At 48.9% G+C, this 22,832-nt stretch overlaps 1 protein-coding gene across 1 annotated transcript in view; it reads left to right on the top strand.

The window, feature by feature from the left end:
* Positions 1-22,345, top strand: part of KIF26B (kinesin family member 26B) — a 457,099-nt gene extending 434,754 nt beyond the window's left edge. Inside the window, 3 exon segments of the mRNA XM_032591791.1 lie at positions 3,709-3,911; positions 4,300-4,450; positions 15,495-22,345. Coding sequence (XP_032447682.1) covers positions 3,709-3,911; positions 4,300-4,450; positions 15,495-15,643 — 503 coding nt within the window. The 3' untranslated portion in view covers positions 15,644-22,345.
* Positions 22,346-22,832: the final 487 nt, after the last annotated feature.

Here is a 22,832-nt window from a genome sequence, read left to right as displayed (position 1 = left end):
CCCAACGTAGGCAAGCATGAGCTCTAGAATGTTCCAACCCAAATGTAAGGCACATCATAAAGCATCTGTCTGCCTCAAATCGAAGAAATCAACTTCATAGTTCTAGATGCTGTGGTGTCGCTCTCCCCACCTGCCCACCCCCACAGACCACAGTGTGTGAGCGTATTGTGCTGTGAACACGTCCAGGACTCATGGCTGTCCGCCATCTTTATTTCCCGGGCGGCGTGTGCTTCAGGCTCAGACCCACTTTGGCGATGCCCCACCCCAGGCCCTCGGCACTCTGGGCCTCATCAGGGACCTGGGAGCGGTGCCCGTGCGAGACAAGTGCAGAAAGAAAAGCCACTCAGTAATAACATGACAGCTGCTGTGTCCTCTTTTCAGGGCCGTGAGTGTGAAAACATATTGATGTTAGTCACTAAAAATAGAAAGAAAGTTCATCCGAGCCAGACTGTTTGCAGGGGGGCGGAGGGAGGAGAAGATCTGCTGGCCTTCCCAGTACTTGGTTGACAAACCTTGTTCCTGCAATCTACCCAGACTTCATTCTTCAGGGTCCACACCGTTGTGACGCAGCCTGTGCGCTCACATGTGTTTGCCCGTTAGAATGCTTTCCCGCACCCTCCTCTAGAGCCTTCCGTCTGCCGGTCCCTTTTGTTCTTTGAGCATCTTTTTTTTCCCCCAAGATTTGCATCTTCGGTGTGGCTGTCGCGCTGGGGTAAAGAGCTCTGTAAAATGGCTGCCTGGAGAGTGGCCAGCAGGCTCAGCACCTGTCCTTGCGGGGTGCCGCCTGCTTTTACAAACGTCATCCTCTGAGCGTCTCCTGTCAGGTTAGGCTGTTGGAGGACAGGGTGTAGGATCGAAGCACCAGGCTAGGTCCCTGAACGCCAGGAGCACCGGACCTCTGTGACCTTCATAATGAATGTGGCAGTGGAGATCCACAGCCACACCAAAAAATGCAAAAAATGCCGCTCACAGGTTAGGTGACCTTGACAATGGAGGTGGCAGTGGAGACGTGCTCCTCACCGTTAGGGGACCTTGTCTTGCTTATTTATGGTTATTATTAAGAGAAATGTTGGCTGTCAGACATGATCAGCATAAATCAAAAGCATCTTCCTTAAGAGAAGCCGTAAACCTTCTCAAAGGAAACTCCGAGCTGGGTAGCTGGATTTTATAATTACTAGAGGTGTTTGAAACTGCAGAGGAGACCGGTTATCTTTTATCGGAGATTGCTTTTGAGTTTGGAAAACTTTAATGCTTTGGTTGAAAAACGAACTAGAAATACAGGATGAGGAGGATAACCTTGAGCTCTCCGTGCTCTGTTGTGCACAAAACACGAGAAACCAGCGAACGTCCTTAAGCTTGTTGGTCCCCTTCCTGGAGATCCGTGTTGGTGGAAGGTGTGTGGAATTGGCCAGACTGTGACACTCTGAGGACCCGGCCTCAGGGCACGTGGGTCCTGCCAGAAAGTAGGAGACTTGGGGTCTTGGGCAACAGGGTGAGATGAGCTCAACGAGGGGACGTTCTTGATGGATGTGACGACCACAGAAAATGTAAGCACCGACCAAGTTATGCCTTCAATGCCTGGCAAAGTTGTAGTTGGCCATGGGGTAGTCGTTCTGGGTTCTTGACCAAGAGAGAAGCCGTGTTTGCTTTTACTGATGGATTTTCATCAGTCCATCCACAGGGCACTGCCAGCCGGATGTGGTCAGCAACACGGCCGTTAGCTGTGAATTAGAGTGGTGAAGGCCAGCCTGGATGGGGAGCACGTGTCTGCCCTGGCCGGGGTGCGCTCAGTGGCTAAAAGGATGTGAATCGGGGAAGGCCCCACCGGAGCCCCGACAGCCCTCTGGCATCACTCCTCAGGTGTCACGTGAACTCTTCCCAGACTCTTGGCGGCTTCTTCAAGTCCCAGACCTTTCACCCCGCGCCTGCTGGGTGACCCCCTGAGCTTCCTCCTGTCACTTTCCTGCTCCCAGGCTGGCTGGGGAAATCTGATAATCAGATCAGCACCTTGGTCTGGATGAAGTCCCTTCCCACTGTAGCAGGCCCACCATAGAAAGCCGGGGAGGGAGTGAGGGAGGCCCGGGGAGCCTGCCTGTTCCGGGATGCACGTAGGGCTTGACCTGCCTGGACATGAGCTCCCGCAAGGCCAGTTCCGCACCTGGCTCAGCCCGCTGGGTGCCCAGCACTGTGTGGTGCAGGCTCCCGTGAGTCATTCGGACACCCCTGATTGATTCACTGGCTGGTGGGCTGGCTGGAAGATGGTCCTCCAAGTGAGCTCAGAGTTTTTTTCTGTGTCACCCCCCCGCTGGTGACCAGTGCTTTAAACACCAAGCTTGTCTTCTATATCCTTTGCCACGCTAAGCACCGAGCACCATGCCTGCCCTTCTCTGGGTGCTTGGTAAACTTGACCGACCGATGGGATGCCGGGTTCAGTTTGCTGAGCTGCCGCACCAATATCCACGACTTGTTACTCCTCACCAGGGCCGAGAGAGGCCTGATTCGCTGTGCTCCCCCTGTGCTGCTCACTGGGTCCTCAGGTACCATCTTGTCCCTTCCTCTCAAGGTGGCTGTGAACCTCAACATGCCCTGGAAGAATTAAGTCTTTAACTTGTTTTAATGTTTATTCATTTTTGAGAGACAGAGAGAGACAGAGTGCGAGTGGGGGAGGGGCAGAGAGAGGGAGACACAGAATCTGAAGCAGGCTCCAGGCTCCGAGCTGTCAGCAAAGAGCCTGACACGGGGCTCGAACTCATGAACCGTGAGATCGTGACCTGAGCTAAAGTCAGATGCTTAACCGACTGAGCCACCCAGGCACTCCAAGAATTAAGTCTTTGAAGAAGACAAATCTGTGTAGACAATCACGTAAAAGTCTCTAGGGTACCAGGAATCCAGGCTCCTTCTGTCTTCTTTTTGTGTCATTTATGATCTTCACCTCATGACGCAGCCACTGGGCCCATATTTCACCCAGGGCAAAGGAGAAAGGAAGAGGAGGAGGCCAGACCCCCCACCTTTAAGGACACTTCCTAGCAGTTGCCCATAACACTTCTGTGGATACCCTATCGGGAGGAGCTTAAGGTGCATGTACCCAGGGCGTGGTCCCTTCCTAGGGGCTGTGTGCCCTGCTACGACCCAGTCTCTTTCCCGGAGGAAAAAGAGAACAGGTCTCGGGGACAGCTAGCCGTCCGTCACAATGCGTAAAGCATGTTGAATAGGGTCTGACGTATAATCGGTGCTTAGTACAGTGTTGTTGTTATAAGCAAATAAGCAGTGTTTCCTAAAACTCCTATGACCACATTACCAAACACTGGGACCCCTTTTCCCTAACACAAACCTCTCTTTAATTTCACTGTGACACATATTCATGCTGAGCATATGGCTCACGGTTCCAGACCACGTGTTTTTGTGTGTGCGCGTGTTCTGGTGTGCATGCATGTGTGTGTGCGCGTGTGTGTGTGTGTGTGTTTCGTGGGCGGAGACCAGGGGCAGCTCTAAAGGTCAGGCAGGGAATTCGTGAGCTCTTGGAGGTGAAGCCTAGGTGCCAGTTTAAGGGATTAATTGTCAAGGTGCGTGGCTGGGCCTTGGCGTGTTTCGCATTCACCTGCCGCACATCCCGGGATGCCCATCAGGGTCCCCCACCAAAAGATGCGTATCAAGATGTAAAAGATTGAAATTCAAAAAGATTCCCTCTGGGTTTAATTCCGTACTTAGGTTCTCAGAGACGGAGGCTCATCCCTGCGCTGTCCCTGGACACCCCTTCCCCCGTAAGAAAACCCGCCAGCAGCACCGGGGTCCGCTGGGTGGACGGCCCCTTGCGCAGCACCCAGAGGGGCCTCGGGGAACCTTTTGAGATTAAAGTCTACGAGATCGATGACGTGGAACGACTACAGCGGCGACGAGGGGGCAACGGCAAGGTGAGCCTCCTGGTCCCCACATGGGGGCAGCCCCCCAGCCAGCCCCCTGCAGAGCTCCGCACTTCTCCACCCCGAGTGTCGAAAGGGCTCCAGCGCTGGGGGAACTGCCAGTCCTGGGGGCTTTTCTGGCTCCAGCTGGGAACGCCAGCCACTTCCTAAATTTAAGAAAGGGCTGCAGCAGTCCTGCCCTGTGGCTGTCCGATCCAACTCCGGCGAGTCAGAAGCGTGGCTGGGCTGGCCCAGGGCCCTCCTGGCTCCCCAGTGAGGGGCCAGCTCTCTCGTCCCCGCTGTGCACATGGCATTCCCATCTAGAGGCTGCGTGGGTCCGAGCTGGGTGGGGGAGGCTCTCCTCTCCCCGCACCCCCACGCCTTCTCGTCTACCTTGTAGGAGGTCACGTGCTTCAACGCAAAGCTGAAAATTCTGGAGCATCGCCAGCAGAGAATCGCTGAGGTCCGAGCCAAGTATGAGTGGCTGATGAAGGAGCTGGAGGTCACCAAGCAGCACCTGATGCTGGATCCCAACAAGTGGCTCCGCGAATGTAAGACCCCAGGTTCATTCCCGTCTCTGGGACTACTGGGTTGGCCGGCGAACCAGGCCTGGCACACGTCCCGGGGCGAGGTGTCCGTGGATGGTGTCGGGACCCAAGGGCTTGGACACCATCAAATGGACACAGTAGCTCTGAGCCCACGGTCTCACTCTCTGTAGGGAAGGTGGGCGGGGTGGGGCAGCAAAAAGGGGTGGGGAGTGTTGCTCTTGCGAGAATTTTTTTATGTGTCTCAGTCCAAAGCATCTGAAAATGAGATTCCACCCCCCCCTCCCCGCCCCATCGTGCATATGGCAGATCAGCCAGACATGAAGTTGCATTACAAATCCGCTCTTGGGCCACAAAAATCACGTTGCATATCTAGCCTGAAATACACAAGAATTTATAGAGCTCTTAATAGGGTAGAATGTGCAATCCTAGAAAAACCTCACAAAGAACCCAGAGAGCAGGGAAAAAAAAAAACATTTTTGAGTGGAAAAAAAAAATAACATTCGCCGTGTTATTTCTATTTAATAGAAAGCCCAGGATGACAGTAACCGTCTCCTAACAATTCAGAACAATTTTGCTCTCTCTGACAGATTCAATTGTCTCGTATTTATTTGTTCCTAACCATTCCATTTACTGCAAAATAAAGCTCAGATCTGGTCCCAACTATTTCACTGATATGGGACCCAAGGCTGGAAGACTTTGTGGAATAAAATGCATAGCTGCCGATAAATTTCCTTTCCTTCCCTGTCCGGCACTCACCAGCTCTTCCCCCTCTGCCTCCACTGGTCTCCTGCCCTTCACCACTGTCCCCCTTGCTCCCCCACTACCCCCTGCCCCTCCCCTCCCACACATCAGTCACCATCTCCACTGTGTCCCCTGGCTCAGAGAGTCCCCTGGGTAGGTGGAGTCTGCAGAAATACTGGGCCCAGAAGAAAGGGACAGAACTTGTCAGCCTCCTGGCTGTGTCCTACCCCTAACAGCAGTCCGCCCTCCAGCAGTTTCTTTTCCGTAAGAACGGGGTGGTAACATCGCCTGAGCACCTCCCTGGGTACTTGCGAGGATCCAGTGTGCCAACCTGAGGACAGAGGGTGGTGACCAGTCTGCCAAGCATCCCTCCGTGTTGCACCGTTTGTGGGATGACCACAGTCCCGCAGACCTGATCGGAGGTGGCTTTCCCGCACACGAACCGTGGGGCCTCCCTGAGCCTTGATTTCCCGAGCTGTAAAATGGGAAGCGTCGTGGAACCTACTTCGTGGGGGGGTCGTGAGGAGGGAGTGAGTGATGCTGCTGGGTGCTTGATGAAGGTGCTTAGTAGCAGGACTAGTTGTACTCGTAGTTCTGTTGTTATTATCCCGGAACCGAATACAAGTCGTCAGCAGAAGACAGTTCCCTAGCGCCTGCCTGCGCAGTGCGTGGACTTAGGTCCCCTGTTAGAGACTGTACGGGGACACGGACCCACACTCTCAGGCCCTGGTGGGGTGCGATGACATGAGCAAGGACGCTAGCCAATGTCTGGTCATGGCATAAATATGGGGCCCAGTGCTCACTTCTCCCCCACTCGTGGATAACGCATCTCCTTTCACAAATCCCAGGAGCCTCAAGGTCCTGGGGTTGCCCATTCCGGCACCACCCCACCCCCACCCCCCACCCCCGCCTTCATTTGTGCTGTTTTCATTAAAGTTTTAGTTTTTTGAGCGTCGTTTATGCCTGAGGCAAGCTCGAGAACTGTCTTTATCTTACAAAGTCTCGTTTTTTTTTTTTCCCCAAGATGGGAGTGAGCTTACACATGAGCACATATGTGTAGTCGCTTCCAGAAAACAATCGCTTCCTTCATGCCTTTGTACCTGTCTAGAATCAGCGACTGTTTGATGCTCAGAAAGGCAATGAACAGAAGGCTACATGAAGGCAGAAACACAGATTGGTCCTTTAAGATGAAATGAAACCAAAAATGAGCAAAACAAAAAAAAAACAAGAACAAAAACAAAAAAACCCAGTGAGGCCACAGGCTGACGATGCACTGGGAGTGGGTGATAAGCTGACTGTTGGCACAGAAATCTATGTGCTGGCATCCATTTTTATTTTTCTTAATTCCGATGCCACTTTCGAGGTGGTCCCGTAACATAGCCTGAGAAAGGTATGTCATGGTGGGTTCTGTTTTTAATTTTTTAAATTTTGTTTATTCTTTATTGCCATGCAATATTGCCATGCTCTGTTATGTTAGTTTCAGGTGTGTAACACGCTGATTCTCTATGTCGTGCTGTGCTCACTGCACGTGTGGCACCATCTGTCACCACACGACGCCGTGACCACACCATTGACTATATTCCCCGTGAGAGGAAGAGGGAGGGAGGGAGACCCAGAATCAGAAGCCACGCCTTCCATGCCCGTGACATATTCGTTCCCTAACTGGAAGCCTGTACCTCCCTCCCCCCTCCTCCCTTCAGGCAACCACCAGTTTGCTCTCTGTATTTATGGGTCTGTTCCTGTTTTTCTGTTTGTGCAACTTTTCATCTCTTTTAAATTCTGCATATAAGTGAAATCAAATAGCATTTGTCTTTCCCTAAGTATGGTGCCCTCTGAGTCCATTGATGTCGTTGCAGATGGAAAGAACTTGATCTTTCTTATGGCTGAATAATATTCCATTTTGCGCGCACGCACATGTGTTTGTGTGCACGCACGCGTGCATGCGTGTGGCGTGCACTATGTATATATCAGCCGTGCTGACGGGCTTGAGGTGACACCTCATTGTGGCTTTGATTTGCATTTCCCTGATGACGAGTGATGTTGAACTACCCCCTTCATGTGTCTGTTGGCCATCTGGATGTCTTCTTTGGAAAAAATGTCTGCTCAGGTCCTCTGCCTGTTTTCTAATTGGATTCTTTGTAGGTTTGGGGGTTGAGTTGTCTAAGATTTTTTATATACTTTGGATATTAACTCCTTACCATATACATCGTTTGCAAATGTTTTCTACCACTCAGGAGGTTGCCTTTCTGTTTTGTTGATTGTTTGCTTCACTGTGCAAAAGCTTTTCATTTGGCGTAGCCCCAATAGTTCGTTTTTGCTTTTGTTTCTCTTCCCTGAGGAGACAGATCTAGAAAAATGTTGCTAAGGCCAATGTCCAAGAGATAACTGCCTATTTTCTTCTAGGAGTTTTATGGTTTCAGGTCTCATATTAAGGTCTTTCACCCGTTTTGAGGTTATTTTTGTGTGTGGTGTGAGAAAGTGGTCCAGTTTCATTCTTTGCGTGCAGCTGTCCAGTTTTCCCGATGCTATTTATTAAAGAGACTGTGGTCTCTTTCACCAATGGTCTTTTCACCATTGTACAATCTCACCTCCCTTGATCAGTTGGAATGTATAAGCATGGGTTTATTCCTCTGGCTCCCTATCTGTTCCATTGGTCTTTTTGTTTCTTTGTGCCAGCATCACACTGTTTTGATTACCATAACTTTGTAGTATAGCTTAAAGTCTGGGATTGTGATGCCTACAACTTTGTTCTTCTTCCTCAAGACTGCTTTGACTATTCAGGGTCCTTGGCAGTTCCATACAAATTTTAGCATGATTTGTTCTTTTATTTTTTTTTAATTAATTTTTTTTTTTAATTTTTTAATGTTTATTTACTTTTGAGAGAGAAAAAGAGAGAGAGAGATACAGACAGAGCGCAAGCAGGGGAGGGGAGAAAGAGAGAGGGAGACATAGAATATGAAGCAAGCTCCAGGCTCTGAGCTGTCAGCACAGAGCTCAATGCAGGGCTCAAACTCATGAACCGCGAGATCATGACCCAAGCCAAAGTCAGACACTTAAACGACTGAGCCACCCAGATGCCCCTAACATGATTTGTTTTCATTCTGTGGAAATTGTGACTGGTATTTTGAAAGGGATTACATTCAATCTGCAGCTTGCTTTGGGTGGTATGAACATTTTAATAATATTGATCCTTCTAATCCATGAGCATGGTATATATTTCCATTTGTTTATGTCATCTTCAATTTCTTTCATCAGTGTTTTAATAGTTTTCAGAGTGCAGATATTCCACCTCCTTGGTTAAGTTTTCTTCCTAAGCACTTTATTATTTTTGGTGCAATTTTAAATTGTTTTCTTAAATTTTTTTTTAACATTTATTTATTTTTGAGACAGAGAGAGAGAGCATGAACAGGGGAGGGTCAGAGGAAGAGGGGGACACAGAATCTGAAGCAGGCTCCAGGCTCTGAGCCGTCAGCACAGAGCCCGACACGGGGCTCGAACCCACAGACCGCGAGATCATGACCTGAGCCGAAGTCGGACGCTCAACCGACTGAGCCACCCAGGGGCCCCTTAAATTGTTTTCTTAATTTCTCCTTTGGCCAGCTAATTATTCTTGTATAGAAATGCAACAGATTTCTGTATGTTAATCTCATATCCTGCAACTTTCCTGAGTTAATTTATTACTCTTAATGGTTTCTTTGTGGAGTCTTCAGGGTTTTCGTTACAGAGTATCATGTCATCTGCACATAGTGACAGTTTTATTTCTTCCTTATCAATTTAGATGCCTTTTATTTCTTTTTATTGTCTGATTTCTATGGCTAGGACTTCCAGTACTAAGTTGAATAAAAATGAATGGACATCTTTTTCTTATTCTTGATCTTAGAGGAAAAGCTGTCAGTTTTTCAACATTTAGTATGATGTTCGCTATGGGTTTGTCATATATGGCCTTTATTATGTTGATGGTGCTCCCTCTAAACTCAGTTTGAGAGTTTTTATCATGAACAGATGTTGTACTTTGTCAAATGCTCTCTCTGCATCTACTGAGATGATCATATGGGTTTCATCCTTCAATGTATTAATGTGACGTATCACCTTAATTGATTTGTGGATATTGAACCATCTTTGCATCTGTGGAATAAATTCCATTTATTCAAGGTGAATGATTCTCTTAATGTATTGTTGAATGTGGTTTGCTAGTATTTTGTTGAGGATTTTTGTATCTATATTCATCAGGAATATTAGCCTATAGGTTTTTTTTATAGTGGTTTTTTTTTGTTTTTTTTTTTGTTTGTTTGTTTTTTTTTGAGACAGAGAGAGACAGAGCATGAACGGGGGAGGGTCAGAGAGAGAGGGAGACACAGAATCTGAAACAGGCTCCAGGCTCTGAGTGGTCAGCACAGAGCCCGACGCGGGGCTCGAACTCACGGAGTGTGAGATCGTGACCTGAGCCGAAGTCGGCCGCCCAACCGACTGAGCCACCCAGGCGCCCCTTTTTATAGTGTTTTTATATGACTATGGTATCAGGGTAATGCTGGCCCCTTAGAATTAATTTGGAAGCTTCCTTTTGGAGTAGTTTGAAGAGAATAGGTATTAACTCTTCTGTAAATGATGGGTAGAATTCACCTTGAATCCATCTGGTCCTGGGCTTTTGTTTGTTTGAAGTTTTTGATTACTGATTCAATTTTACTACTAGCCATCAGTTCAGACTCTCTGTCTCCTCTGGATTCGGTTTTGGAAGTTTGTATGTTCCTAGGAATTTATCCATTTCTTTAGGTTGTCCTATTTGTTGGCAAAGTTTCCACTGTAAAATGAAAAATCATTTCATTGTATTTTTCCTTGTATTCCTTTCTGTTTCTGTGGTGTTATTTGTTTTTCTCTTTGATTTCTGATTTTCTTTATTTGAGTCCTACTTTTTTTCTTGATGAGTATACCTAAAAGTTTATCAATTTTATTTTTCTTTTCAAAGAACCAGCTCTTGGTTTCATTGATCTTTTCTATTTTTTAAGTCTCTATTTCATTTATTCCTGCTTTGATCTTTATTTTTTCCTTTCTTCTGCTAGCATTGGGCTTTTTTCTTCTTTTTCTGCTTCCTTTAGGTATGAGGAGAGATTGTTTCAGATTTTTCTTGTTTCTTGAGGTAGGCCTGTATTCCTATAAAGTTCCCACTTAGAACTACTTTTGCTATATCTCAATTTTGGATCATTGTGTTTTCATTTGCATTTGTCTCCATGTATTTTTTTTTTTTTTCATTTCCACCTAGATTTCTTCACTGACACATTGGTTGTTTAGTAGTCTGTTGTTTAGTTTCCACATGATTGGTTGTCAGGTTTTTTCCTGTAATTGATTTCTGCTTTCATACCACTGTGGGTGGAAAGATATTTGATATGATTTCAGTCTTCTTAAATTTATTGAGACTTGTTTTGTGTCTTGACATGTGATCTTTCCTGGAGAATATTCCATGTGCATCTGAGAAGAATGTGTATTCTGTAGTTTGGGGATGGATTGTTCCTGTATGTATCTGCTAAGTCCATCTGGTCTAATATGTCATTCAAAGTCATTGTTTCCTTGCTGAATTTCTGCTTGGATGATTGATGTCAGTGGTGTGTTAAAGTCCCCTACTATTGTTGTGTGACTGTCAATTTCTTCCTTTATGTCTGTTAATATTTGCTTTATGTACGTAGGTGCTCCACTGTTGGGTGCATAGATATTTACATTTGTTGTATCCCCTTATTGTATTAATTTCTTTGTCTTTATGTAATTCCCTTATTTGTCTCTTCTTACGGTCTTTGTTTCAAAGTCGGTTTTGTTTGCTAAAAGTGTTGCTAAACCTGACTTTTATTTATTTATTTATCCGCTTCTATTTGCATGGAATATCTTTTTCCATCCCCTCATTTTCAGTCTGTATGTGTCTTTAGGTATGAAGTGAGTCTCTCGTAGGCAGCATATAGATTGGTCTTGGTTTTTTATGTTTTGTCACCCGATGTATTTTGACTGGAGCATTGAGACCATTTACACTGAAAGTAATTATCAATAGATGTGGACTTATTGCCATTTTATCAATTGTTCCCCTGGTTGTTTTTGTAGTTCATCTTTGCTCTTCTTTTGTTTTCTTTCCTTGTGATTGATGACTTCCTTTAGTGTTATGCTTGGTTTTCTTTTTATTTTTTTGTATCTGTTGTAGCTTTTTGGTTTGTGGTTCCTATTTAGCATCCTAGATATGTAGCCGTCCATATTAAATTGAAGGTCATTGAACACAGTCTAAAAGAACTTCATTTTTGCTCCCCCCCTCCACATTTTATATACATGTTATCATATTTTACATCTTTTTGTGAGTCCCTATAACTAATTTTTTATTTTTAAAAAAATTTTTTTAAATGTTTGTTTATTTTTGAGAGACGGAGAGACAGAGCACGAGCAGGGGAGGGGCAGAGACAGAGGGAGACACAGAATTCTGGGCAGGCTCCAGGCTCTGAGCTGTCAGCACAGAGCCCGATGTGGAGCTTGAACTCATGAACCGCCAGATCATGAACGGCGAGATCATGACCTGAGCTGAATTCGGACACTTAACTGACTGAGCCACAAGGCGCGCCCTAGTTTTTTAGATATAATTGGTTTTATTACTTTTTTCTTTTAACCTTCATACTAGCTTTTGTAAGTGATTGCTCTGTATGTTTGCTTTACTCGTGAATTATTTTCCTTGCATAATTTTCTTCTAATTAAGGCATTTTCTTTCCTACTTCAGTCTCTTTAAACATTTTTTTATGAGGCTCTTTTAGTGGTGATGAACTCCTTTAACTTTTGTTTGGGAAATTCTTTATCTCCCCTTCAATTCTGAATGATAATCTTGCCAACTGGATTATTCTTGGTATTAGGTTTTTTTTCTTTCAGCACTTTATATTTATCATGACTCTCCCTTCTGGCCTGCCAAGTTTCTGCTAAAAAAGCAGCTGATATTCTTATGAGGTTTCCCTTGTATGTAACTGGTTGCTTCTCTCTGGCTGCTTTAAAAATTATCTTTATATTTAATCCTCGATATTTTAATTATTATATGTCTTGAAGTGGACCTTCTTGAGTTCACCTTGTTTGAAACACTGTGCTTTCTTCCCCACGTTGGGAAGTTTTCTGCTATTATTTCTTCAAATAAGTTTTCTGCCCCTTTCTCTTTCTCTTCTCCTTCTGGGGCCCCAATAATGTGAATGTTAGTACATTTGACGTTGTCCCAGAGGTCCCTTAATATATCTCATTGTCTATTACTATTTTTACTTTTTGTTATTCAGCTGAATATTTTTCATTACTATTTTCCAGATCACTTATCCATTTTCTGCCTCCTCTAATCTGCTGTTGATTCCCTCTTATCTATTTTTCATTTCAGTTATGTATTCTTCAACTCTGGTTCTTATTTATGTTTTTGGTCTCTTTGTTTAAGTTCTCACTGAGCTCATCCACTTCTCTCTCCAGTCAGGTTCAGGTGAGCATTCTTACGACCATTTCTTTGAACTCTTCATCGGGTAGATTGCTTATCTCCATTTCCTTTAGTTCTTTTTCGGAGGTTTTGTCTTGTTCTTTCAGTTGGAGTATATTCCTCTGTCTCCTCATTTTGTTTGACTGTCTGTGTCTCTATGTGTTTATTTCTTCTCATGAACTTGAAGGAGTGATCTTGTGTAGGAATGTCCCCTGTGTTTTGACTGTCTGTGCCTGGCATCCTTGGCTGGCTGGCTATAGCTGCAGCTGGTACAGGCTAGGGAATGGGGCAGTCTGTGCTGAGACTTCCCTGGTGGGATGGCTGGGGCTGAAGTGGTGCAGGCCTGGGGTGTTCCATGGTGCTTTGAACCTGTGTCACCTTGGCAAGATGGCTGGAGCTTTGTGAACGCCGTCCAGGACCATCAGGTGTGTGCCACACTGGGACCATGTTGGTGAGACTGCTAGGGCCAGTGTGGGCTGAGGGTCTGGGATTTGCTGTAGCAGCAGACCAGCTAGGTGTCTCAACCCTGCTCCTGTCTGCACTATCAAGGTGAAGGGGGAATGGAAACCATGGCCCTAGCCTGTGCTGTCATCCTGGAGAGAGTTCCAGCAGCTTCCTTGCTATTTGGCAGAATTCTAGGGCCGGTACCTGTATACTCTTATTGCTTTTTTTTTTTTTTTTTTTTTTTTGGGACAGAGAGAGACAGAGCATGAACGGGGGAGGGGCAGAGAGAGAGGGAGACACAGAATCGGAAACAGGCTCCAGGCTCCGAGCCATCAGCCCAGGGCCCGACGCGGGGCTCGAACTCACGGACCGCGAGATCGTGACCTGGCTGAAGTCGGACGCTTAACCGACTGCGCCACCCAGGCGCCCCTACTCTTATTGCTTTTTAAAACTGTGGCTTTTGGGGGGCTCCTGGGTGACTCAGTTGGTTGAGCACCTGACTCCGGCTCAGGTCATGATCTCACAGTTCGTGGGTTCAAGCCCCACGTCGGGCTCTGTGCTGACAACTCGGAGCCTGGACCCTGCTTTGGATTCTGTGCCTCCCTCTCTCTGCCCCTCCCTGGCTCACACTCTGTCTCTCTCCCTCAAAAATAAATAAACATTAAAACGTTAAAAAAAAAAAAGTGGCTTTTTTTTTCTGTGCCACAGAGCATCTGGAGCCAGAGTGGGCTGAGGGCCCAGGGCTCACTGACTGGCAGGCTGGCTACGGCACCTGGACCGAGCTCCTTTCTGTGCTGTAAAGGCAGAGGGTGAATGTAAACTATGACTCTCCCCAGCCCCTCCGGCTTGGAGAGAGTTCTAGCAAAGCCTCTCACTATTTGGCACAGGGCTGGTTCCTTTCTGTTCTAGTTGCCCTTTTAAACCATGGCTTTTTTTTTTCCCTGTGCCCCAGGGCTGACGAATCTGCTCCTGGCCCCTCAGTTCTATCCCTCCCAGCAGCTGACAGCACCCCGGGCAGGAAGCAGTGTTGGGGGTGGGTCTCCCTTCATCGCCATGTCTCCATCCCTCTCCTGGTTCTCTGTGCGGTCCCTCCATCCTTTGTCATGCAGGCAGCCTTCAGTCAGCCCTCAGTTCTTCATCAGGAAGATTTGCTCAGCAGGGAGGCACACATTTAATGTGTCGAGGAGGGGGAGGTGAGTTCAGGGTTCTCCTCCGTCGCCATCTTGGGCCTTCCCTCTGTGTTTAGTTTTGTATTATTTTTCTCGTCCCTCTGTTTTTTAAACTTTAGACACTCGGGAGCCCTCGGTCTCATCCCCGGCTCCAGCCCTGAGGGTCTGTGACCCTGAGCAAATCACCTCCCTTGCCAAGGTCTCAGTTAACGCACCTGTAACAAGAGGCAGCCCTCTTGAGAACCCCGTGCATTTCCCCGGCACTCGTGTCACAGTTCTGGGGCCGTGTTCACTTTCAACCTCTCATTTTTATTGTACTCTCCATGGCAACTCGAGTTTGGTAAAGGAGGCAGAGGAGCGGCTGTGACTCTCATTTTGCTTTTAAGGCACCTGAGCTGGTGGAGGGTAGCCATGGCTGACCCAGAGTGCAATGCAAGCGTCCACCTCAGATTCCAGGGCCATCCCCCCCACCCTGGCTGCTGTCCACGCTGGGCCCCCTGCGGCTGCCCTGAAGCCAGCGCCAGGCAGCCCAACCCCCCGCCCCCACCTGCCCAGTCACCGCTGGACAGAGCAGGGGCCCGGGGACAGGAGGGAATGGCCCCAGATAACTGCTCTGTAGGGACTGAAGGAAGCAGACTGTTCGCTCTGTGCAGGCCCGAACCTGGGGGACGGCATCTGGGTCCTAAATCTCAGCTCGGGTGCCCAGTGCAAGGGATCCTAATTATCATAGATGTTGGCATCGTCATTTCCTGAACCACCAGTGAGTGTGTGAAAGTAGGAGGTGCCAGGAGACAGGGTCGGGTTACTCCACCTGCTCAGAGAGGCAGTTGTGTGCGGCTGTGAGAAGAAATACGCAGGGAAGAACGACCATAATGTACGTAGACAAAGGGATAAGTGTCACTCAGGTGAGGAGACCCCCAGAAAGGAGGGGATTCTCTGCACCCCGGCTTGGAGATTTATTTTATCACTAATAAAGAATAATGGCTCTGTCGAGGCCCACAGCCTGTGCTGGAGGCGGATGGGGGTGAGCTGAGCTGGAGCATCGCCTGATCCCTCAGTAGAGTCTCCGTAAAACGAGAGGTGTCTGAAATCACCGTGAGAGCGGAGGGCCCCGGTGTAAATGCAGGTGGCGGGCAGGGTCCCGTCCCAGCCCGGGGAGGCGGCGAAGCGGGCAGGGGGACACAGGGGCGGGAGGTGCCCTCCGCGTCTCCACCAGCCTTCTCCTCCTTTGCAGTTGACTTGGAGCAGGTCTGGGAGCTGGATTCCCTGGAGTACCTCGAGGCGCTGGAGTGCGTGACCGAGCGCCTGGAGAGCCGTGTCAACTTCTGCAAGGCCCACCTCATGATGGTCACCTGCTTCGACATCACTTCCCGGCGCCGGTGAGGCGCCGGCCTGGCCTGCCAGCCCCTGGCCCCCCGGGACCCCACAGCCAGCCCCTCGCCTGGCCCTTGGTGCCGGCGGCTGGGACACAGCAGAAGGAGGATGAAGGTTGGTGCAAGTCTGGAGTGAGCGCTGAGCGGGAGGCAGTTTTCTGGTGTTTTCTGTAGGAAAGGTGCGAACACCGCGCGTGTGGGAGGAGGAAACGATGGAAAGCCCAAGGACGTGGAAGCCCCGTGAGACTGAAAAAGCACTTTGAGGAACTTTCAAGAACTTGTTTATACAGGGGTCCTGCTGGCAAGAGACCTCTCTCTTCTCTGGCTTTGTGGGAAGGGGCGAGGGTGCGCACAGGATCGCTGTCGGGAGCGAGACCGGAACAGCGGATTCCCCAGAGCGACTGATTAAGTGCCTTGCAAATCTTTATTATCCAAACCTTTCTGTTCATACTTTCTCGTGTCCAGACGGTGCTGGTCCAGACGGAAACAACCACAAAACAAAACAAGCCCCATGCGTTTTTTGAAATGTATTTGCAGCTCGTTTTCTCTTGGTGTTTGATCCGATTTCTGACTTGCTGTTTCTACGTAAGTAGTGTTTGTAGATCTGTTCCCTAATCGGTATTGCTTATGAATAAATGTTAACTGTCCTTTACGGTTCTTCCGCTAAGGCCACTTGCACAGAGCAGAGGGGCTGCACGGGCACAAGCCAGTGTGTCTCCAGAGAAGGTCGGAACAACAGGTGACGCTCGATGCCACCCCGCAGCAGGGGGCAGGGGCAGCGGGCGGACTCGTGGGGCAGGTGCACGTGGGCTCAAGAGAACGGGAGAGGCGACGGGGGCCGCGTTTTGAAGGGAAAAGAAGCCTGTGTGACCCGGGCCTTACGTGCCCTTGGAGAGGGATGTTTGTTGCTGACGACACATCTTCACCTTCCTGATGCGTGTGCTCGTTCCTTTGCCCACAAACCCAGGGTTTTTCATGGCCCTCAAAACATTCTCCATGGTCATTTTGATTCCAAAGACTGGATTGAGAGCTTGAACCAACTCAAGAGAGCCATACTTTTTGTTCTCCAGTCTTGCGAGTTTGTTAGAAGCAGGGATCTTCCCCAGTTGAGAGAATGTACTCAGAGACTCAACAGTATGGGTTCAGAATAACAAAGGAGGTTGGGATCACACCACGGCTCTGTTGTCCGGGGTGCTGCTTCAGTGCAAACGGTCCCCAGTCTCCCATGTCCCGAGGCCTCCATCCCTAGAAAGGACAGGCTCATCCCCTCGGGCCTGGCACCGGAAGGCGGAGAGGTTTCCTGTGGTGAACCACACCCCCCTGGAGAGCCAGGGCCCGGGGCTTTTGTCCAGGTCTTAGGTCCCAGCGACGTAGGACCTAAGCCTCAGATTGAGATGTTCGTTCTACCACGACCCCCCCTTAGGGACTCTCATACCCACTGTAGTGATGGAACCCCAAGGCACCGAGTGGTCAGCGGATTATCTGAGACCAGCTGTGGAGGAGCAGCGGCCTCCTCTTACCTCCCAGGTCAGGGCCCTCACCTGCTCATGGTTAAGAGGGCTCAGCCTCTCAGAGAATACTACTCACGTTTGCCCTCAAATGCAGCATAGCATCAGGAGCCTATTTCTAGGCTAGACAGCCCCTGCTACCCAGCACCTCAGCCCCAGCTGCCCCCCAAGGAAATAGACCTGTGCGCGTCTGTGCCGGCAAAACTCAGCCGAACTCGGTACATAGGAGCCCGGCTACCTGACCCTTTACTGGCCAGGACAGGCACAGATGGCGCTGGCGGCTCGAGTGTTTGGAAGTCAGCCCCCTAGACTGGAAGCCAGCCTCATGGATGACAAGTCGAGCTCCACATTGTCAGAGCCTGCTCCTACACGGAGGGACACGCAGGATACGGTCTCATCGGAGAGCCTGATGGGCAGAAACATGGTGGAAGTGTTCAGGAATGGACCGATCTCCCTAGTTTAACAAGTCTGTCTGTCACCTGGGGAAGCAGGGCCTCCCCACCCCACTCCTCAGCCTTAACCCCAGCCTACGGGGCAGTGCAAGGCTCTGGCCACGCCTCTGGTCTCACAGCACCTGTACAAACAGACTTGTTCAATGGCAATGTTGTGGAAGCTTCTGGATCTTGGCCAAGGGATGCCCATCTTCTGAGCCTTGAGTTTGCATCCCCTTGGGTTTCTGCTCTGAAATATACTGCTTCATGCAAAGCCTTTAATTGGGGAGTTGTCAAAAGTGAGTATTCTGGTCTTCGTTGGAAACAAATCACTTGACGAGCACCCCGCGTGCTCAGCATTTTCCCCGGTGCGTCACCCCCAGCTTCCAGGTCACCACACTGCGCAGGCTTCCCCAGGCAAGGGGGTGCTGATGCTTTCCCTGGAGTGAGGCCAAGTGGAAACATCTACAGAAACTTAAAACCTCAATTAGTGAAATCTTTCCTCCTACCGAAGCCTGCTTTCGTACATTGGTAGCAACTCCACAAGAGAGCAAAAGCATTGAGTGAAACCAAGAGCTATCTTACTGAGTCCAGTTGGCCTCCCCAGGATGCCATGCCATGGAACGTCTCACGGGATGTCGTCAGCCAGGCTGAGGACTACAACTTTGTGTGGAGGTTGTCCATTCTGGCTTTTTCTTTTCTTTCTCTTTCATTCTTTTAAACCTACGTAAGCTGCAAACATCTTCGTGTACCTAGTATTGATTAATTATGTGAAGACGTCATGAATTTCATGCTGTCACGTGCTGGTTCCTGGTTCTACCTGTGAGTTGACTATAGAGGATGCTGTTCGGGCACAAAAGAAAGCAGGTGTGAGTAACTATCCCACTAATTGAAGAATGCCTTGTTGAATGACCAGATAAGTGGTTCCACATTTTGGTCTTGGTGACAGATAACCCAAGAAGGCAAGGAAAATGGCACAGAACTCCCATTATCCACACATAGAAGGACCGGAAACTTCTTATTTGAAATTAACGTTTCGATGCATAAAGCCTTAATTCCTCGTCTGAAATCTGCCCTCCACCCTCCAAATAGTTTAGCGTGAGGTGTAGCATTAAGCAGAACAAAACGCAGACAGACAAAGACAAAAGGGAAGTAGTGATATTGTTTCCCGCGGAGTAAATCCATCTTGCTTTTCATGATGCTGCTTTGTGCTGTGACAGAGTGACAGTTGGCTTTATCCCAGGCTTCCGGTCCCCACCTGAGAGCTGCAACCTTTGATCTTCTTGCCCTTGAATTCCTCCCTCCATCACGGAGAAGCTGTCGCTAACTTTCATCTCTTCCAGATTCAAAATCAGAACACCGCGTTCGTTGTTTTATCTTGTGTTGCTATTCTGAACACGGGGAAGTTGGTGCAGATGCGGGGAGGGGGGGGAAGGGTCATACAAGGGACCCTGAGCTGGGGGGTGGAGAAGGGGGAGAAGATGGCAGCCCAGCGCAGGGAACCCCGCAGGCAAGAATCTGGCCAGTTGTCAGAAATTAGTCTTGAGCTTGAAGTCTGTGCTCCTGGAAGATGGCAGTGGCTTCACCGTGGCCACAAATACCATCCGGGAAGGTGGTTCCAAAGGTCCGACACACGCATTCACATCTTGTGCCTGTTCTTAGATTTCTGTTCGTGAAGGGCAAGGGGCCCTTCTTCTCTGGGCTTCAGATTCTAAAGCTGATGGTGAATTTGGATTAATCCGTAACCCTTAAGTGTCACCGTGTGAAAGCAGTTCACTGACCTGGGCTTCGTGGGACCGAGAGCCAGGCTTCCAAGAGCCGACCGACTGTGGCCGACTGTGCAGACACAGTGGCCAGTCTCATTAGCCACGGCTGATGCGTAGTTGAGGCACCCCAAAAGCTATGCAGTGAATGTTTTAAAGTTCCTTATTCCCAAAAGGATTTCAGGCTGCAAAAGAAATTACTGAAGATGAGTCCATGTCACAATTGAAACCGGAAGAAATCAAGAAGAATGTACTATTTTTCTTTCCTTCTGGAATATTCACGCACTCTGAGCATATCCTAAAGGATTTCCTCGCTTTTAAAGGCAACATCTTTTCAACCCTGAAACCATGTCAAGTAAGAAAGAGGTTGAAAGTCTTGTCACAACTAGTTGATGCTAAATAAACTGCCCAGTCCCGCCGTCCCCGGGGTCTCCCTGACACTGCCTGGCGTCCCGCGACGGAGGGACGCTCCTCACCACTGCCACATGAGAGACCTGGCTGCACCGAGAAAGCCCAGCACGGCCCACTGTCTGTCCCACATGAAACAAAGCCAGATGCCCAGTTTCACGGACACTGCCAACAAATGGTCTAAAGGGGTTTTGGAGTTGGGGGGTGGGAGGTGGTCAAGAAACAGGCGGTAGAAAAACTATGTTTCTCTGGACTATAATATCTCTTTCCCCCTCCTTCAGCAGATATCCATCAACATTTGTGGGTAAGAACTCACAAATTCGTGTCACTTAGCAATTTTCCCGACAAAAATACATATATATATTTTTTAAATTACAAACTGTTCATTTCCAGATAAAAGCCCAATTCCAACCCAGGAGAAGCCTGTGTAGCTCAAGCCCTTCTTGTCAAAAAAGTTCTTTGTCCATTCATAGAAGCTAGTTTATTCGTTCCTGGACAAACACATTCTGCTTTTGGGTGGCCGTCCTCAGAACCAGAAATGATGTCATAATATCGGACCCAGAATGGCGCTCAAGGCGGTAGAGAGCCTTCAGTGCAGCCAGTGAACACTCTCCAGACGGACTTGTGCCCGTGCGTGGACTCGTGCCCGTGAGTGCGTGGCCCTCACCCGTCTGCTTCACGCAGACACAGCTAAGAGGGCTCATGGCTTCATTCCCCCCACGGCTAACCAACAGCCCACGGTCATGCTCAACCTAGGAGGAAGTTTAATTTCTTTGCAAACTCAGGATATTGTTTTATAGCATCACTTGTGTTTTATCCTTTACTTATACATCACACTTGGAAACGCTATCCAAGTGCTATGCATTAAAGTGTAAGTTGGGGGCATTGGCTGTTGTTTCCCCGCCCTCTAGTGAGGTCTGCTGATGGCGACACGGGCCCCGGGGAGGAAAGATAGATAAATCTGGAGAGCAGGGATTAGGATCCAATCCTCAAAATACAGGGCTAAGTTCAAAATCTAAGCTGTTTCTATAGCGAATAGCTGAGGGGGGAAAGGTCCCTTCAGTTTGAATTTGATGATAATGGGCTTGGAAATTGGCCTCCACAGGCCTGGACGGAATACCTGAGAATTCTGAGGAAAGTGTGGACGGTAGTAGGTTGTCGCCGTCCCCAGAGAGCCCCACCTACCCGCCAGGCGCTACGGAAGGGGGTTTGGGAAAGCGACCAGATCTCCTTCCCCTGGATGTGGATAGTACCTGTTTTTCCTGGAGAAACCAAAGCACTTTACTGAGTCTTGCAGCCCGTAATACTTAAGGCATCTTGTCCCCTCCCTGGGTCCCTGAGAGGCAGAGAGGGGCTGGGGTCAGTAGTCTCATTTGAGAGGCAGCTATACCTAGGAGAAAAGCCGTGAGCCAGGAGTAAGGAAGCCGGGGGCCAGGCCCCGTTCCCTCCCTCGCTATGCAACCTTGGGCCAGTGGCTCCACTTTGCCGGGCCTCGGGCTCCCCAGCGGGAGATCGGGGGTCACCATAGCTGCCCTTCTGGGATAGTGTGGAGAGAAAATGGTATCATCGGTGGGAAGTGCTTTGAAGAAATTCAAGCTCTGTGTTAGGAGCTGGGGATAATCATTTATACACGAGGAAACTGAAGTCAAGAGTCCGTGAGCGGCCCAAGTCCACAGAGTAGTTTTATAGCGGAACGTGACTTGAGTCCGGCATCTTGGGCTCTTCCTGTGAGGTGTGTGAGTACGTGAACGTCCGTCATGCCTCCGGGCTGGCGCTCATGTGTGCACGGGGCGTAGATGGGGGCATGTGTACAGGAAGGGATGTGACGCGATGGAACAGCATAGGACCGAAAACCGGAGTTCTGAGTCCAGTTTTGTCAAAAGTCCTATGGCCTCGGCCACACTCCCTAACTCCGTTTTCTAATCTGTAACACGAGGACATTGTGCTCAACGATTGTCGTGGTTCCTGCCGCTCTCGTCATGTATGTATGTATATAGAGATATGCTTATCTGTAGAAATGGGCCGGTTTGGAAATTGGAGACAAGGCCTGCCAAGTCATTTATTGTATCAGAAACAGCCAGTTCTCGGACACGTCCACCAAATCTTGTTTCCAAATTCGATGGTAGTATTTAACGTCGTCGTTTTAAATTCACTGTTTGGATAAAAGATTGGTGCCGTTTGAAAAAAATCAAGTTCTTCAGCTTACGAGTGTTTGCCGTTAAAACTTTTTAATAAAGGTCACTTGTTAAAGTCTGAAATTCACCGATTCTGTACTTGGGCAGGTCCCAGCAACCTATGTGCAGACAGGCTGGGTTTTGTGTATGGGCCCTCACGTAGCTATATACAAGTTAGCTGCTGGCTTGAGCATGATGAATATGAGCAGTCTACCCGGAGAACAGTCTGGAAAAAGGAGGTTCTAGTTCTCAAAAACTGATGACATGAATCCATGAAGCTGTGTGCCATTTGCAATGTGAAGATAGTGTTTGCCGGCTATGATCTCGGACCTTTTGTGGCATATGAGGTGTAAAATGTTGTCAAAAAAAGAATCTGGTGTTTAAAAAGAATCAAACTACAGTGGCATTAAATGTTCACTTCTCTTCTACTCAGAGTCCTGGATGCCTCTCTATCCAATGTATCCTGTTCAGAGGGGAAAACAGTTCAGGGTCTGGGAGGAGGGTTCTGCACACTAGAGCAACCCCTTGGCTGGGGGTTTTCTCCCGGTCCCCTAGGGAGCTCCCGGGATGGGGCCTGCCTTATTCCGCTGTGGGGCTGGCCTCCAAGTTCAGATGCTCGGCCGGGGCCAGGTGTACGTGGGGTTGGTTGAGTCACAGAGCTCCCCCCACCCCCTCACTGTTCGGCCTCCCTGAGGGTCAGCCGCTTGGCTGGGGTCACACGTGTGAGTGTGGAGAGGCGTGGTCTTGATGTGGTATTTTCATTGGCACAGTGCCTCTGCGCGGCCCGGTGTCGGAGGCTTGCACAGGGTAGAGACGCTCTCAGTCCGGCCTGGGCTGGACACACAACCCCTTGTCACAACCGTGCTGGTGTGAGCTGCAACCGGGTGCACTCAGGTAAGAAAGCAAAACGAGATC

The sequence above is a fragment of the Lynx canadensis genome, chromosome F1, assembly GCF_007474595.2.
Source record: "Lynx canadensis isolate LIC74 chromosome F1, mLynCan4.pri.v2, whole genome shotgun sequence".
Taxonomy (NCBI): domain Eukaryota; kingdom Metazoa; phylum Chordata; class Mammalia; order Carnivora; family Felidae; genus Lynx; species Lynx canadensis.
Note: the sequence above shows the minus strand (reverse complement) of the source record. Positions and strands in the feature narration are given on the sequence as shown.